Source organism: Onychomys torridus, chromosome 6 (assembly GCF_903995425.1).
Source record: "Onychomys torridus chromosome 6, mOncTor1.1, whole genome shotgun sequence".
Taxonomy (NCBI): domain Eukaryota; kingdom Metazoa; phylum Chordata; class Mammalia; order Rodentia; family Cricetidae; genus Onychomys; species Onychomys torridus.
The window spans coordinates 25362805-25381702 of NC_050448.1; the positions used below are offsets into that span (position 1 = coordinate 25362805).

The window sequence follows — 18898 nt, forward strand, 5'->3', positions numbered from 1 at the left end:
AGTCCTAAAATGAAAAATAGGTAAAAACAGAAAAATACTGCAAAATTTTTACTTCTAAATATGTTTGCTTGTATTTCAGAGGCTTTCAAATGTCCAATATTTCATACATTTATTCTGGCCCTACTTACTTTTTGATTTTTTTTTCTGAGACAGTACTTTGTCTCCTTAAATCTCATGCTTCTCCATGTCCAAATGCCTATTTCACAAATACAATTATTTTTAAATTATCACCAGCATATGATTTGGATGCACACATTTACTATTAAGATGTATGAACTAAACTTAAATGGGAAGAAAATGGAGAGACTGGGAGCTGGGGGTTAAAGGTAGAAGTTCGTGATGACTACTGAGAACTTGGTTGAGGCAAACAACTTGACTTTCCTTTGGGTATCTGAAATTCTAAGGAAATCATCTTTAAAGTCCAGAGCTGTGCACATGCACGTGTGTGTGTGTGTGTGTGTGTGTGTGTGTGTGTGTGTGTGTGTGTGGTGCAGGTCCTGTAGTGGTGTGCATATGTGGATATAAGTGATGTTGAGATCAGGGGTCTTTCTCAATTGTTCTACATTGCTTTTGTTGGTTTGTTCTATTGAGAGGAAGTCTCTCAGTGAACCTTGACTCCACCTGTTCAGCTGGAGAGGCTGGCCAATGAGTTCCAGATCTACCTGTTTCTGGTCACTGGGGTTACAGGTGTGTGCCATTGTGTTTGTCTTCTGCTTTCTCATAAGAATGTTAGGAATCAAATTTTGATTTTCTTGCTAGTCACTCAGACATTTTGCTAACTGTTCTCTCTCTCCCACCTTATGCATGGAAACTTACTGTAACAGGCCTGTCCACTTGTTTTTTTATTTTTCAATTTTTGTTCTTTATTGGCAAAATAGTAATGAATGAATATTCTTGGTTGGTTGCTAATATTGTCTAATAATTAGAAAACAACCCAATTTTCCAGAATACTGTTGAGTTCTATACTTGCCAATTTTGATTAAAAGAAGGGTATTTTCTGTGCTAATATACAGTAACAATACATTTAACTAGAATCTATTTATGATTGATGATTTAAATTCTGAACTTATACTGAAAAATTTTTTGTTTTTCACTGATACTAAGCACATAGAACAACTTTTTAAATCGCTGTAAATCTAATATTTGAAATAATTAAAATAAACCTGAATTGAATATATACTTTAAGGTTATAGAAGTAAAATGATGGCTTAGGGTCTAAAGTTGATATCCAATTAGATTATCACTAAAATTAACTTTAATTTTTAATAAGCATGATGGAACATTACTTCAGCAATTAACATTTTAAACCTTTTAAAGCTGTTTGATTCCCAGCATACTAGTTTTCAAGTCTTTTATTATTTGATGAGAGATTAAATCGAAGGTACATAAGGGTATGGCTTGGTGAATATAGGATATTACTGAAACTGAGAGTTTATATTTTGACATACATTTTAGAAAAGGTAAGTGAAAACCATGTTTCTTATGCAAAGAAGAGAACACTTATTAACTATGCCATATCTCATAAAACCACAAGTCACTCAAAAGCCCAGGTGGAAGTTTAAATATAATGTCATACATAAAAACAATTTTTGTGACTAAATTTTATATATACATATAAATATATGGTAACCATCAGTCATTGAAGATGGACTTCAATTCTTGATAATTGAACTTCTTTCTTCCCTGTTTTTGTTACATGGTACCTCAATATGGATTTGTGTAGACAAGTAGAAAGCTTCTCAAATAAACTAGCATTACAAAGTAAGTTTCTAGCTTTTATGGTTAGTAATGACATCTAGGCTATAATCAAGCAGATGCCTTGAAATAAAGATTCCTTTACTAACACAAATAACATGTGACATCTAAATACTGTATATATACATCATAAGTATATTACCAAATTATTCACTGTCGAATTGGAGATATAGCTCTTACAGGGCATCCTCTGCTTTATCTGGCAATGCTGCTGAGGAATATTAAACACTATCGTGCTGGGGTCCCTAACCTGCTTCATTTAAGGATGTTCTAGTGTATTCTCCTATGCTCAGCTTCCAGCACTTCTATATTCTCAGTTCTTCTCTGAGCCTGCCCAAATGTTATTATTTTGCTACCTGTTTAATATAGACTTAATCAAATTACATTAAGGGGACCAAAATCGTCAAGTATATTAAGTAGCCATCAATAAGTACACAGATTCCAGTGATGTGTGTTGACTGGCTTTTTGGAAAATATGCTTGGTAATAATTTAATGAGATTTATATTTACTAATCTAATTGTTTTTATGGTATAACTTTCCAAGATTGTGCTTCAATTGTTGTTAAAACTTACCTTTGCTTAGGAAAGCAATTCATAGATATGAGTTAGATCCAGGAGTAAATGAAGCTAACCATTTTTAAAATTTTTGAATACACATTTATTTATGTATCATGTGATGCTGAATTTAGGCTTGGTTTTTATTTTTATTTTTTATTTTTTCCCAGAAAAGAGTACATTTTTTAATTCAAGTAACTGCAAATAGGAAACCAGAGGGGAACCCCAGGCCAGGACAAATACTGGCCACCCCTCCCCCACAGAAGAAGGGGAGAAGGTGGTCCTACACCCCTTTTCCCATTAAAATGGGTCCCCTCCTCACTCAGCTGTAGCATCCAAGGGGCAGCAGGGCCCCATTTTCCCTGGCGTGGGGTGGTTGGTAACCTAGGCTTGGTTTTTATATACACATGAAATCATTAGGTTCTTCAAGAGTTGCCATGAATGCCATGTAAAAGTGATGCTTGACACACAAAGCTCTCTGCAGGTGTAGTAGCCTGTGTACACTGAGATGACCTAGCTAACTCTGAATCCTTTTGTGCTTCCTGCTGTGAATAGGGATGCTAATTTCAAACTTACAAAGAAGCATCTTATTTTCTGATGTTCTTTTGATGTTCAAACCACTTGAAGTATAAGTGTCTAAATGTCTGTAAATATTATGACTCATTTTCAAGAAACATTTCTTCTTTAAAGAAACATGAGGATGTTCCTTTAAAAATTCCAGTTGTATTAAATTAGCAGTATTTGTCTAGATTAATTAATTAATACCTTGTACTTTTTGAAGGAAAGTGTACCGGGTAAATTGTTTTCAGAAGTTGTAGAAGTATAACTTTATTTGGAGTGTAAATAATGTTTTTAAAAATCTACAAAAATTCCATATTTTCGTGTATTGTGGTGGGGTGCCCTAGAAAACCATTTGATTGTCATTGAAAGAAACATACATTCCATTTTGTAAAATACATACTAAACTATAGGCAGAATATTAAAAATAAGTCAGTCTCAGAAAGACTAGCACAGTGTTCCACCAAGCACAAAGAGGGACCATACCCTGTTTTCCCTTTTGGAAAATTTAGCCTGTAATGCATAGTTTTTGATGCATACACATTTGTTATAGTATTTTTATAAATATTCTATTTTAATTTAATACTTTATTTCATAAGATATTTTCACAGTATTTCTATATGGGATACTCATAGGACTGTTGTGTGTTTGTTAGAAACTTTGTGCAAATAAATTCAAGGCATTGTTAAAAGATGTTAATGCACCATCACTACTTTTTATCATAACACACTTTGTTAATCTAAGTATGTTAATATTAGAGATAGACCACACAGCAGCAGTAAGTCACATAGACAGCAAGTGTGAAACAATTGTATGCTTATCATTGTCAGCTCATGGGTCCTCCATCTAGAGGGGATCTCTGGTATAAGGCGACCTGTGGTATGACAGGGTATTCAGTTCTTCACGTAAAACTGTATGAGTATGATGATTTGTGATGATACTAAAGTGATGGATAATGAGACACCTCAGTTTTTAAAGACGTTGTGTTCTTTTTAGAGCAATAAAATTTAGTTTAAAAATACATGCTAAGCAAATTGAATTGTGAAATTTCCAAGCAACAAATTCAGGAGTTTTCATAGGCTGTAATTTTACTTGAATCGGAAGTTATCTTATTGATTATAAAACAAGTTCCCTCCACTGATAATATCATGTTAGATATTATCTAACATGTCAGATAGGTGAGAAAATGAGGCCCAGGTTCCCTTTTCATCCCTCTCTTTAAATCATATGTGGTGCTTATGAAGGCAGACCTGGGAGCACCTTGGTAGTGAAGGCTGTGTCTAGGCAGAGATTGGATGAAAGTGAGGGTAACATGGTATTCTTCTCTTAGAAATGATCCTTTGTAAACTTTCAGTATTGCATGTTTTTGCCTCATGCAACTATATTTTACAGTCTTCTTATCTTTTATCCATGGATTTATGTTTTAGCTTGCTAAATATTAACTCTAAATGATGCTTTAAGTGTTACGCATGTAAAATCGTCAACTCAAGTTAAACACTTGAACTCTATATTTCATACATTTATATTCTAGAGATATGTTTCAGGGATTCATTTCAAAGAATTTCTTCTCCAAAAGATGAAGACTTCACATATATGTGATATTAATGTTACCTTCAAAGAATCACCTGTTTCCCATACACTGCATCAGAATTTATTGCTGTCAGGCCACAATAAAGGTCATAGGACTTGATAAAAGGATAAAGCACACATTGAAAGGAGATCAAGTCGACCTTACAAATTAAATGTAAACTCAACTTCATACTGACTAGTAAAGTTAACATTGGTTACAAAAATAATACATTATATTGAGAAAACACTGTTTTTTAAAAAATAGACCATAAACCCTTTTAGCTGTCACACACTTATAAACACACAGACGACCGCAAATCAATTTGTATTCTTCTGTGTGGTGATAGCAATACACAATATGTAAAATATAAAATATGAATGTGTGCAGATGGGAAGTCAAAAGAGAAATTAGGTAGTTACCCTCTATTAGCATTTGAACACTTCTGTCCCTCATTTTCAGACATAGGGTTAAATACAGGGAAAAAAAAGTCTTTAGAAAAATTACAAAAGAGATTCCTCATAAGTAGTTCAAAAATAAGACAAGAAAGTTAAAAGAACTGATTATTCAACTGGACAAATCTCTAATAGAAATGTACCTTTAAACTGTCTTTAAGTTTATGATATGCTTTTACGGAGAGAACAGAGGGCAGGTGTTTGAGACTCCCACAGGGGGTAATGGGCTCAGACTCTCACAGGCTAGATTCGCTTTATGTGTGAAAAGTGTCCTGACTGTGAGGCTCATTAAACATTTCAATGAGCTCTGAGTAGGTGACTGATCTCACTTTCTGGAAATTTTTCAGTGCAGTGGGGTCTCAATCATTGGAGATATTTGAAGGTAGCTTTTTTTTTTTTTTTTTCTACAGAAACAGATTGGACTGCTTCACAAGTATAATAGTATAATTTATTTTTTAGGGTTCTTTCGTTTGTACTGTGATAAGGCATAAGGTTCATTTTTTTGGTTTCTAGATATATAAGTGTTAAAATGGGAGCATTTGACTCATAAATTATCATTTTAATATATAAAATACTTAGCTTCTGTGAGGAAACTGTACAGCACAAGGACTCTGTCGGTCATGATAGTTTTATTATTACACAATAACATGCATATGACAGCCATTCTTCTTAAATCACTACTTAATCAATTTAATAAACACTTTAATTAATCTAAGTGCTTTAATTTTCTCCACAATTTAAATTTATGCTTTGTAAACTATGAAAGGTAGTTGAGTTATAGAGTTACAGTTGAGTTAAGAAAAATACAGACTGTTGCACAATTCATTAAAAACCACTTGCTAAATCTTAATAGTAGATATTTGAATATTTATTCTCCAGAATATTTTTCATCTCTACTTCAGATGTCAAGATATGTGTGAAAAATGTAATGTTTCTGTGGCTCACTAAGAAAAATAAAAAGTGCAGTTAAAGGATGTTAAGGAAGCACAAATAGTTCCTTAATACTTTGATCACAGTGAAAAGAAAGCCTTTATCCAATGTCAGGCAACTGATTCAGTGCATATTTTAATGTATACTTTTTTATAATGCACTTGAGGAATGAAAACCTAGAGGAGAAATTCCCTAAGGAGGCTTTGATCACTTTGTGTACATACAGAAGACATCAGAAAGCTAAGAACATCAACATATATGATGAATTCTTCCCACCCTGAAATAACACCCACAAAGATAGTTATAATAACTTCAACACCGATAAGGCAACTGTCACTAGCACTGGCTATGGAATGACACTTGTTTTTCTTAAAATACCATCTTCCTAACACGTGTCATAATCGATATAGTTGTCCTTAAATTATGACCACGCAAGGTAAATTCATCTCGTAGAAATAAAATGAGTGTGGCTACATCTTCCAGAACAGTCAACAGGATTTCTTCTTTGCCCTCCCCACTCTGATCATGCTTTGAAGGTTTGTATGTTTCAATCAATGAGAGTGTAAGATGAGCTAAAAATAATAAAAAGGAAATATACAGACAACAGCTGAAGCAGAGAGATGATTTTGAATGTAGAGAACGTGTGAGCAACTCCAAGAAGCCATTAAAACGTATTTATTAAACTTAGTTTTTCACTTACAGTTTTAAAAATCATATTTGCTAACCCCATAACTGGGGACCATATGCACAATACATTTATCTTGTATTCTGAACATAAATTATCTATTCCAGTAACTTTCTTACCAGTGATAATTTAACCTAATAATAAATATAAAATACTAATCAAAGCATTTACCCATGCTCTCACTTCTGCCCTATTGTAAGAAGCACCTTTTCCTCACATGAATTGTTTGAATGTTGAGACAAAGTATCATCAAGTTACTTACTGAGCTCCTTTTGTATTTAAACTCCAGGAATAAAATATGAGCACTGCAGTGGGAATGATTTTATTTTGAGAAACGTACTAACAATTTTGAAGTCAGAATATTTTTCTGGTATAGGTGGGAAAGTAAAAGATTTTGCCAGATTTCTGGATAATATGTCCAGTTTGGACAAACAGTGACTTTCGTCACTGCAGTGATTTTCCCAAATTCATTGTGTAAATTGAATTTCTCAGCTGTAGAAGTCTAACCTGCTAAATGATTTTCAGTTCTGATTATTATAAAGAAGCCATATCATAATTGCTTATGATTCCATATGTCACAAAACAGGATATTTAAGTCAAGAACAGCACAATTGGATTTAAATCTATTGAAAGAGTCAGTTCTATTTGCTTAGAGAGCACTATTTATAACATGACTACACATGTAACAATAGTCACTTTGTGGTCCAATGTTACATGTACTACATTGTATCATGAGATACAGGAAATCATTGTATCTTCATATTAAAAAATCTAATTAATTTTGGCAAATACCAGCTTTGTCACTATGCAGTATGTACATATCCTCACTTTGGATCTAATTTCTGTCCACAGGACTGCCTGGTATTTACAGTTCCAGCTGGCATGTATGTTGACCGGTGAAAGGTGCAAACTACTTTACTGATCAGAAACCGAGTTTTTGTGGAAGAATATGTATAAGAATCAGGGCAAAGGAACTGGAAAAATAGATCATCTATTAGGAAGCAGGAGAAATATCAGAGAAGAGCTAAAATGATCAACACGTTTAAACTGTGTTTAAAGAAAAAGTTTCAGCAGAATAAATTATTTCCATTCCATTACTAAATGTAACCGTTAGTTTCTAATGATATATATGCTTGTTTTGATTTCAATTTTAACATTTGGCACATCTTTATATTTATTTTTTCCAGATTAGATGCTGAATTAAGGACTATAATTTCTGTTCTGATTTTTTTCAAGGTCAGGTACTCTGAAAGTTATGTATAAAGGAGAAGAAATATCTTTTAACACCACTACTAAGTAAAATATGTGACATCATAAACCTATACAACTAAATGTAGGCACTGTTCTTTTTAACACCTATTTTATGGGACTGGAAACATGAGATAATATACTTTTCCTCACTTTTCTATTAGCATTCTTATAAGAAAAACTGATTCCTGTTAAGAGCAAAGCAGGTTAAAAATCATATATCATGGAAGGATTTTAGATAATTATATCCATACAGCTATTATGTAATGTTAAAAATGAGATAAAATAAAACTACAGATTCTGGACCATATTTGAAATTTTGAATAGCATAAATATTTTTCTACAGTTCTGGATTAAAATATGCATAATTTTAAAGTTTCTGGAATTAAATTAATTTACAAAATTTTTCATTATATGTTTTTGAAAGACTAGTCCTAGCAATACAATGTTTATTTTTAAATTTCATTTATATATACACAAACAGAGAAGCAGGAATTGTTCTACAGATAATCAAAAATTAATCTTTTTATAATTTGTGATTGCTATGTTAAATATGTAGTTCCCATCCACAGTGGACTTCTAAAATGTCAAAACTGTAAACTTCACAATGCCAAACCATTGAACCGCAGTGACTACTAGAGACTGGAATGCTGCCTGCCACAGCTGTTTGACGCACCATGGGTCCAGCACAGGGTTACCCCAAGTTTCCTCTTGTTTGATTTCATATGCAGTATTGTGCAGTTCTGAACTCCAAACATCAACCACTTTTTCTTAGAGTATTTTTCTTTCTTTTTCACAGCGCGGAAAAGGATATGCTAGTCAATTCTGCAGCTTACCTGAAGCAGTATGATTTGCACAGAGTCGACCAACAAAAGCATCAACTTTTCAACTTCATTGTCTTGGCCATCCAGTTAGTTGTGTGTAGCTGAGTGTTAGATTTCCAGCGGAGTCATCGTGGCCACGTGTAGGACCTAATTGCTCTCAGCAGGCCTGAGAAATGAGTTGAAATGTGCAGACTGTAGAAACTCCATAGGCAACCGGCGTTGCCTCTCCGATCAGTGTGTGCCTGTTTACAGCACTATCGATCCTTCTCTCTCCAAATGTCACTGAGCCCTTTAGATGTTTATATTTACCATGAGAAGCCAGTCATCAAGATAAAAGAAATTTGTGCATTATAAATGCAACATCACTGTTTTAAACTTGACTGTTTTATATTATTTTTGTGTGACCAAGTGTTCCCCAAACTATCCCAACTTTACAAGAGAGATGTGACTATGTTCTTTTCATCTGTGGGGTATTAAAAAAAATGTTGTATTCTAAAGACCCACAAAAATATCAAAGACATTCTGTAGTTTATACACCGTGTTGCAAAGTGTTTACTGTACTATTTCAAAGCTTCTAAATAAATATAGAATATATATTATATTATATAATTTTCCTAAGATGTGGTACAAATTAGTTGGTTTTTAAATGGATTCATACAGCCCTCACCATACAATAAAATAAAAGGTAATTCAGGGTCCCTAAGATTAACTGAGAAAAAAAAATCAATAGCTTGTCCTAATTTTCATACCTTACTCAACCCTGCATTTTTCTTTCTTTAAAAGAAAATGAAGTTCTAAGCTGCAAAATTTTGTCAAGAACTCATTGTGAATTTTCAATGCCAAAGATGTAGCTGTTAATATTGTCAGGCGGAGCACAGAAGATGTAGTTTCAAAACATCGAGCAGTCTACATGATTCCGATTCTATTTCCATGGCTTTGAATTTAGCATCATTTAAAGCTTTTATAAAGAAACTATAAATTCTCTTGTATTTGTTGTTAGGAAAAAAAATCTGGGTGTCTGTACATTTTGTGGTGTAAAATATGTAACTGAAGATTACTATTTTAAGACGTTCTCATCATATAATTCACATAGAATTTTATTTTACATAGTTTTACATAGTTTTGTGACTCTTAAGTAAACATGAATAAAAATCTATAACTCTATATGTGAATATATAGAGGTATATAAATATAAATATCAGAGCTGGTACATATTAACAATAAAATATAAAAACTCTAAATTTAAAGTAAATAAATAAATTTGGAGATAGAAACATGATACATTACTGTTTCAATATTATGTGTGAAATTTTAAAGCTTAAATGTAGTCAGTGTTTTATTAATGAGAATATTCTTCATTGGTCAGCCTTGAAAAATTAATTATGTCTTTTACCTTCATGTCAACAAAGTTAATTATTAAATTCAGAAAGATGCATTTTCCTTTAGTTCACATATTTTTTCTGCTGTCTGTCGCTTGTTGAAACAGGGGAGGGATAAGAATTAGTGTGTGAGAGATTCATCCAAGTAAATCATGGATTGAATTTAACTGCCCTCTAAAATGATATTAGAATGTTATCACCCACTTTGAAATGCTAGTCTTTGTCTTCACCTGGTTATATACTCATTGGTAGCTTGAGCTGCACTATGACAGGAAGTAGACTAAAACTTAACACTTAACAAATGAGTTCCATCTAATTTTATGTGATTTAAAATGAACTTTTCATTAAGGTTTATCATTAAAATGCATTCATGCAGTCAATGGCCCTTCTTATATTTGTTTGGAGTGATATCCAGTGTCATTCTTTTGATGTTGTCAAAATACATAATAATCGGTAATGATACCAATTAGCTTATAGCAACATAATGTAAACATATTCCTGTCTCTGGGGACCATTTGAAAAAGAAACCCGTTGTTCATGTGTGATACAAAAGCACATACACTCATTGGGTGCAGTAGCAGTCTTTTCTCAAACATATGGCATGCTACATGATAGACTATTTCAGTAAGAAAAATGTTATATATAATTTAACTGGAAAAGGGTTGTTTTTCTAATTGCTTTTAAGTCAAGAAAATGGCTTTCATGTTGAATCACTTAGCATTAATTAAAACCATTTTTGTTTCAGTTCCCAATCATGGGTTAAGATCCACATTCATCATTTATGCTCACTTCACATATAATGCTTGTACAAATTTATTTGACCTAAAATGTTTTTTAAACTCTTTTATGTCACATGTGATATTACTTAAACATCTTTTTCTGACATATAGTTGTTAACTATTTTTATATATCAGAGCATATCTCTAGAGTACATTGTATTACAGTCTTTAAATTGTGTCATCTTTCTTCAAAACATACATAATTTGAAGAGCCAAAGTATTTTAACACACAATATTAAATGCCAGTATCATTTTTCAGTTATTACATGGAGGATAAATCAGAAGCTACAATAGAGACATAATTTCAGTAAATTGGCTAATATTATGTTTCTATGATACATTATGAAAAAAGAACTGTGAAACAAGAAAGTAATGAAATATTATAAGTAGCTTCAAACCCACCAAGGAGAGTTAGTGTAGATTTTCCATTGAATCTGATCACTTTAACATCGACTCTGCCATTATCGTGTACAAAGGAAACAATATGATTAGACAGTATTCATTCATAAGACACTTCCTATAACAAAATGGAGTTTACTCCTTAGTCTCCTTAGTTTTAGAGCAGTAAAACTCAATAATTTTCCTGTGGAAAGAGTGTCGTACGGTTTCAATGGTATGTCAAATGACAATTTTTAGGAATATTTCATCTACATGTAAGATTATAATTTTAATCTGTGAGCATAATTTTGTAAAATCACCTTCAGTCAAGTATATAAATATTGCATCATAATTAATTCAAAGATATAATAATGTCAATGAAATACACATGTCACCCTTTTTAGGAAATATGCATATTTAATTTTAGGAAAATATTTAATGCAATGCCTTTATCAAACATTGTGTAATAGAAATTATGTAGGAGATACAAATATTTTCATTATTCATTCTCTTTCGTTCCTTAGTTGTGCTATAGCTTGTCCTCAGATGCTTTGAAATGTTGGAATTCAAATGCTTTCCCATGAAGTGGAAGAAAAATATCCCCTGCAGTTTTTGACATAGGATGTCACAAGTAGGCACTGATATTACTGTAGAATCTTGTGAAGTTGTGTATGGACTTCAGTTGATCAAACTGAATGTGATATATATTTGCCAAGAAAAATAAGGTATTTATGGTATTGAGAGATACTGACTTTTTTTTTTTTGTCATTGTGTTTAGTTTTCCCCCTCATATATCCACGTGTGGTATAAATACTCATAGAACTCACAAATACTTTAATATTAGAATACTCAGTGTTTTTGCTGGAGTCATATATTTTTTCATACTGCAACTTTTTTGTGTTCTTAATCTTTATTTAAGTCTAATTTTGTAGTGGTAAAGGCTTTGCATTAACATCCTTTTTATGTTCCCTTTTTAACAAGGAAAACCAGAAAATTGCTAAATTCAATATTTTTTACATCCTGAAGTAGTAAAGTTATTTTGTATATTGTTAGTACTTCAAGAAATATCCTTCTGAGAAGTCAGACAAAACCCTTATACAGTAATCTGTGAAACTGTTCAGTAGAAAATTTTTTCTGCAAACACTTGGCTTAGGTTTTAGATTTTAGCATTCTGACAGAATGCTGGTAGCTGTGTGCCGCCAGAGTATAGCAGGCAATAATATGACTTTGATTCTAATACTTTTAGTGTGCATGCATGTATTTCTAATCACTGTTATTTTTTAAGTATTTGTAAAATTAGAAAAAAATTATTTCTTGAAAACTCGTCAGATGCTTAGTTTGAAGTTTTTCTCTCCAGATGTTTTTGAGGAGTGTGAAAATACTGCATTCTGGATGCAGAAAATTATTACATTTTCACATGCAACTTAAAAATTTCTGGAAGATAGAACTCGCACTTCCCAAACATCTGTATGTCCTTGAGCTGAATGACATGGAACTTCAGCTCTGCAGATATACCTGAGACAATTATCTGTGAGTGAAAACAGGGTATTATAACAGATGAGTTTCAGTCTTAATTACAGTGTTGTTATTATGAATGCTATAACCATACATAAGTAAAATGCGTGTAAATGTAATATATTATTTTATACTGCTGTATACAGACAAAAATAAATAAAACTAGGATACATATCATGCCATCTTTCCATGCATGGATCTTCCACTGACGTCATTGGGAGCTTGGAATAAAACCATCAGCGGCAAAACGTGATCCTACATATAAAATGACTGATGCTGATTTAGTAATTTTAGTCTTAATATCAAAGGTCTAAGGGACATCTGCTCAAAATTGTGTCTCACTTGTAACAGCATATGCTAGATTTTGTCATATTTACAGATTGAAAGTAGGCATTCAATTCCACGTGAATCTCAGTATTACCCCCACAGATCTTTTAGGTCTACATTTTTCTGATTAGTCCTAGATTATTTTAACTTAAAACTTTTGAAATAATATTGTGTTCACAAAGATTAACATATAAATTGTACCTAAAATATGAATGCCTTCAAGCAATAAAATAAGCACCTTGTTTAAAATGTGAGAAACCCATCACTTCATAAAGTTTATGGAAACATAAGGAAAACTTCATGTCTATATCCTTTTCAGACAAGAAAGTATGAGTCACAGTAGGAGCACATTTTATATAATACCAGAATAATATAAATTAACCATAGAAACTGAGCTCTCAAAGAGCTAAAGTTTAAAAACAACATGCTTCTTAGTCTCATGAGTAATTTGTGCTTCTTTAGTTCAATCTGCACACAATCAACATAAAAGATTCATTTTATCAGGCTGCAAATAAAGGGCTAGGGGTTTGTTTTGCTTTCATATTCTGTACCCTAGAAAGAATGAATTGGAATGATGATTCTTCATGAAATGTTATCAGTAAGAATTATGGGTTACCCATGGCCCTTCTTGCATTGACTTTCATCCTTTGTGAAGACTATCTTATTAATTTTCCAGTTAAGTCAAGAAAATATATTTTAGAGGTAAAATTTATTATTTACTGACCTTGTCTGGCCATCACAAGTCATAAGTTTCTATTATCATATTTTCTTTCAGGAAAATTCCAATTTGCTTAAGAACAAAACAAATTACAAGAAAATGTAGAATGATGAAGTGATGAAAATCAATGATCAAAATAATCAGTGGATCCTGAGATTAATGCAGTATAAATAGTAACATGAAAATATATAAAGAAAATAATTACAGCAGAAAATATAACTAGAATACTATCAAAGCACATCATTCATGTTGAAGTCAATAGTTCATTTAAAAATTTTTCAGATTTATGTGTGAAACAGAGCATAGTGTGAAATGCCATTCTTGCTATGAATCATTCCTTCAAATGTTTACAACACACTGAACCATATGATCTCTTTTTCAAATTTAAACTGTTTTATGCAGTAGACAGTGAGAGAAGTTATTCTGATAAGTTGCTTCACATCTTAGAGTATCTCTACTCTTTGTACAATATGGATAAGTATTATTAATGGTAGAATTTTTTTTTCTCAGAATTAAGTGAGCTCCTTCATAGGAAATCCATAGCACAATGCTAACCTGTAGGTAGCTTGTTACTGTTATCATGTTTTATTATTATTATTTTAAGCACTTTATCACCATCAGCAATTTTAAACACTATAGAACACAGTCTACAAGTGGAAAACATCCCAGCCTAATGGAGAGTTGTAGGTATGCAAGAATAATTTCAAAACTTCAAGGTGAGTCTAGAATTCTTTGGGTGTCCACTCATCAGCTCTGCCTCTCCATTAACTAGAAGAATGCAGACCAAAAAATAAATTCACCTCTACCTGAGGGCCAGTCTTTCTTCAACTTTCTCTCATGATTTATTCCTACAACTAAAACACGTAGAAATTGTAATGTATCAGGGCTACTATTTCAGTGCCAATGGCCTTTCTAGATATTTATTTGTAACACTGCACATTTGATGGGAATCTTTCTCGCATATGAGTATCACCTTTGCATGTCTTTTATTCACTTTGGAAATTACTTAAGGCAGTTTTAGTGTATCTGCTCAATGCAATTTGACTGTTTAATAGTTCTAATTGAAGGCCTCTGCAGGTAGGCAGTCCTTAGCCTGGTAAAAGCCTGATCCTTTGGTGTTGTCCTTTGATGTTTAAAAGATTTCTAGAATTCTCTTATTCTTTTGAATTTAGTAAATTCCTTTACACTTCTAGTTTAAAAAAAAGTCTGTATTAATCAGTAATCAAATTGATGCCTCTAAAGGAGCATTTCCATTTTCAAAGGATTTTTTAAATTGTAGAAATTTAAGTGAGACCATCATTTGGATGATGATAAGTATGCAATATTTTGTCCCTTTACTTTCCTTTGATGATTATTGGAAAATTATCTAACCAGTCTCTCTGGTGACAGAGGATGCTGCATTAACATGGAAGCCACCTTATATGAATGAGAATTCTTATTTTTTCCTTTCCTTTCCCTTATTGTAAGTAACTGTTCTATTACCATGAAATACAGGACAACAACAGACACAAATGTTCACATGGGGCATTAAAGAATCCAAAAAGTATTCTTCATTCTAAAAAGAGGGCATGAGGGTTATGGAAGCTAGAAAGTAAGCTGAATTCTAAAATGAGTGGAATTTCTCTTATAGTTAAAGATTTATTTTTATTTTATTTATGTATATGGGTGTGTATTTTGTGTAAATGTATGCCATGTATTTTCAAGTGACTGAGAAGGCCAGAAGAGGGCTTCAGATCCCATGGAACTATAGTTACAAGCAGTAGTGACTTTTCCATGTGGATGATAGTAACCAAATTTAAGTAGCAAGAATTCTTAACCTCTAAGCCATCTTTCCAGCCCAGTGAAAGATTTCTTGTCCTTATTTTTTTAAATTTAATTAATAATGCAGTAAATAGTCAAATTTCAATTTCTCCATCAATCTACTCTTAAAATCTATGCTGGGGGGCATGTGATGGAAGAAGAGTTTAGCAAGCACAAAGTCAGTCTTTAGAACATCAAATTATCAAGGTATTTAAATGTTTTTCATTATCGCTAAGCTGGCTTAGGGGTTTCAACACCATGAAATACTGATGATTTCTTTACACATTATTTGAGAACTACCATCATTTATAAAAGCATTTACAAGGAACATAGGAAGATAACAGACATTTCAACATACCAAGTGAGTTTAAATCTGAAAGGAGTGTGTGTGTGTGTGTGTGTGTGTGCGTGTGTGTGTGTGTGTGTGTGTGCGTGTGTGTGTGTGTGTGTGTGTGTGTGTGTTTGTGAATGTGTGTGTAAGAGAGAGATAGACAGGGAGAGAGAGACAGAAGAACAGAAAGAAATAAAAAATATAAAGTTAATAAAAATAGATACTGAGTGGGTGATTTTAGTTCAAATCTAGCAAAGAATCCTATTAAAGGATGTAGTATGACTCAGTAAAACATTTTTAAAGAACAGACATACACAGTATTTTAAAGTGTAGTAAGAGTAAATGATCTCATCAAAATGTCTTCATAGGTCCTCACCTTTTATTTATTTGACATGGGTTTATAAACTCACAAAAGTGTATACAGAGTTAGAAGTGTAGTGTGGTCGTAAAGCACTTGTCTAGTAAGAGAGATGCTCATGGCCAAATTCTCAATATCTCAGTGAAAAAGTTTGCAAACATTACTCATTTCAAAGACAACACACTGGTTCTAAATTACACTTTATTTGCAATTTTAACAAATAGAATATTTGGAAAACTGAGTGACACACTCACCAGATTATATAGAAACACCACAAAACATTCTGCAGTATTTGATAAAGTCATTTAATGGTGTTAAAATTTGTGTTGTTGAATCCAGGTATTGCTACTGTAATGGAAAGGAGTATTGAGATATAAATAATGTTGTGGTATAAAACAGGGACGTTAGGAGGTTTTAAAATTTTAGGTGTCAAACACAGAGATACAATATAATATATATTCTTTTATTGTGAGACAAGTTTGGTGCATTCTTGTTTTCATGGTGTGTGCATATTTGTGTGTGAAAGCACACATCTAGAAGCTAGAGTTCAACATAGGATGTTTTCCTCATTGTGTACCTTGTTTCTTTAAACAACATTACTCATTGAATGTGGAGCTCCCCCATCAGCTGTGCTGGCTGGCCAACCAGTTCCAAGAATCTATCCATTTCCTTCCATCTCCTACTAGTGCTTCAGCTAAGGACTGATGTGTTGTGTCAACTTCTTCTTGGATTCTAGGGGCTCAAACTCAGGTCCTTAGGCCTGTGCAGCAAGAACTTTACCCACTAATCCACTTTCTCATGCCCTCCAAAGAAACAATTTTCCACAACTCTTCTGTAGAAAAGAGTATATCACATCATCACATGCAATAGTAATAATGGGAGCCAACACTGAAAATAATTAATCACCATTCAATTTTTTTAATAAGGTAAAAACATTGACCTATTATTAGGTTATTATGACCTTGTAGCTAAGATAATATTGTAACAAATTTTTCTTTCAGAATAGACTACTAACTAGCCTTACCTTTTTGGAGGAAGGATTGAGAGGTGGGTTGGGGGGAAAGGTTGGGATAGGGTGACAGGAAGAAGGAAGAGAGGGAGATCTGTGGTTGGTATGTAAATAATAAAAAATTTCTTAATAAAGAAAAAAATGAAAATAGGGGAAAGGAGAAGAGTGTAAAAGAATTTAAGAAGAGCTGTTGATCCCAGTGTCTCACTGGTAGATGGTCATCTGCCTGATGTAGGCAGGACAGAAAGGAAGATAAGTTTTTCCTTTTCTGAAGTTAATTGGGATTCTTTTAAATGAAATACCACAAAAGAAATGAAAATATGTCTACAGGAATATAGTCTTGTTTGCAAAAGTGATTTCCACCTTTCTCTTTTTCATTTACTATGCTAATCAAGAAGACCAGAAAGACAAAATTTATAAGCAATACAAAATAATTTTATAGTTTTATTCTTGGAGCAAATGATGGTAGTTAGCCTACATTCTGATAATTCTTTGTGTAATATTTGATGGTTATTATTTAAATTTTAGTGCTAGCTAACATTTTTCCTGAATCATATTTGCTTGGATTTGACTTTGAATGTGCAATATGTCAATTTCAAATATTTTTAAAAAATTGGACAATTTGGAGTATCTAGGAGAAAGCCTGCTCAGCTTTTAAATGAGAAAGACACAGAAGAAGCCAAATATTCTGTCATCTTTTGTGACATACACAAAATACCACATAACCAATATAAAGAAATGTTAGTAAAAATAAAAGATATAACAGTTGTAAAACTTATCTTTCCTTTTAATCCAAGTTCAAATATTTTTCATTAAATATTTTAAAGGTATCAATTGTTCGTAGTTTTGAATCTATGCTCATTACAACTCATTTCTATGCCTTTAGTAGAAACTGATACTATTTCTGTGTGTTTTCTTTTTAAGTGAGTCCTTCCCAGCAACAGTATTTTAGCACAGAACAGGGCCTTGTTGCTTTCTATGTCCTAATGTAATGGATAAAAAGAGATGAATGTTGATAAATTTATCCAAGAATCTGACCCATAAATTTCACATTTAGTCTAGCCAATTCTTTTCATACTGAATTTTCAACCTGTACCAAGTTAGCTTTCCATTCTGTGTCTGTTTTTCATGGAAACACCAGAGGCTGCCATATTTGATAATATGCAAATAAGTTACAGCATCAACACTTAAACAACACCTTACTGCATCAACACTTATACAACAAGCACCAAGTCTAACTTGGTGAATGAATGTGTTTTGTTGGGGTCATTTACAGGGTATGGTGAGGAGCTACCAAAACAGCTGCAAATACAGTTGTATCACCAAAGGCCCTATCATCTTGGGTGACAGCTCATGGAAGCTGGAAACCTGGAGTGCACTGCACAGCCTGCACACACTCAAAAGAAAAAGAAAAAAATTAACAACTACAAAATGCCCTTTCAATTGACTCAGTTGGTCATAACAGCCACCATTCAGTTCCATTGATCTCGGTTTCTTCCAGGCTTTTCTGGGGCTGCAGAACATGGGTTTCTGCTTATTCAGGAGGCTCAGCTTACCCGAGACCCTCAGCAGTCTCTGTTGCTTATGCACTCTTAGGGAAAAAGGGACCCTTTGAAACTTCTCAGTTTCAAGAATTCCCTGAAGTTATTCTGAGTTGTTTACTGCCTGGAATTAAGGAGCTTCCTTGAAAGATGTAGTGGTTTGCTTTCCCTTAGAGAAGTTGTTCT

At 32.8% G+C, this 18898-nt stretch overlaps 1 protein-coding gene across 2 annotated transcripts in view; it reads left to right on the forward strand.

The window, feature by feature from the left end:
• The window catches only part of Pcdh10 (protocadherin 10), a 57140-nt gene that overhangs the window by 31222 nt on the left and 7020 nt on the right, over window positions 1-18898 (forward strand). Inside the window, exon 5 of one of the 2 annotated variants that reach the window (XM_036190082.1) lies at window positions 8553-10336. The exons of the other annotated variant lie outside the window; for it this stretch is intronic. Within the exon in view, the coding sequence (XP_036045975.1) occupies window positions 8553-8572 (20 nt within the window). The 3' untranslated portion in view covers window positions 8573-10336. Of the gene's footprint in view, window positions 1-8552; window positions 10337-18898 lie in introns of those variants that run through there. 2 annotated transcript variants of the gene reach the window in all.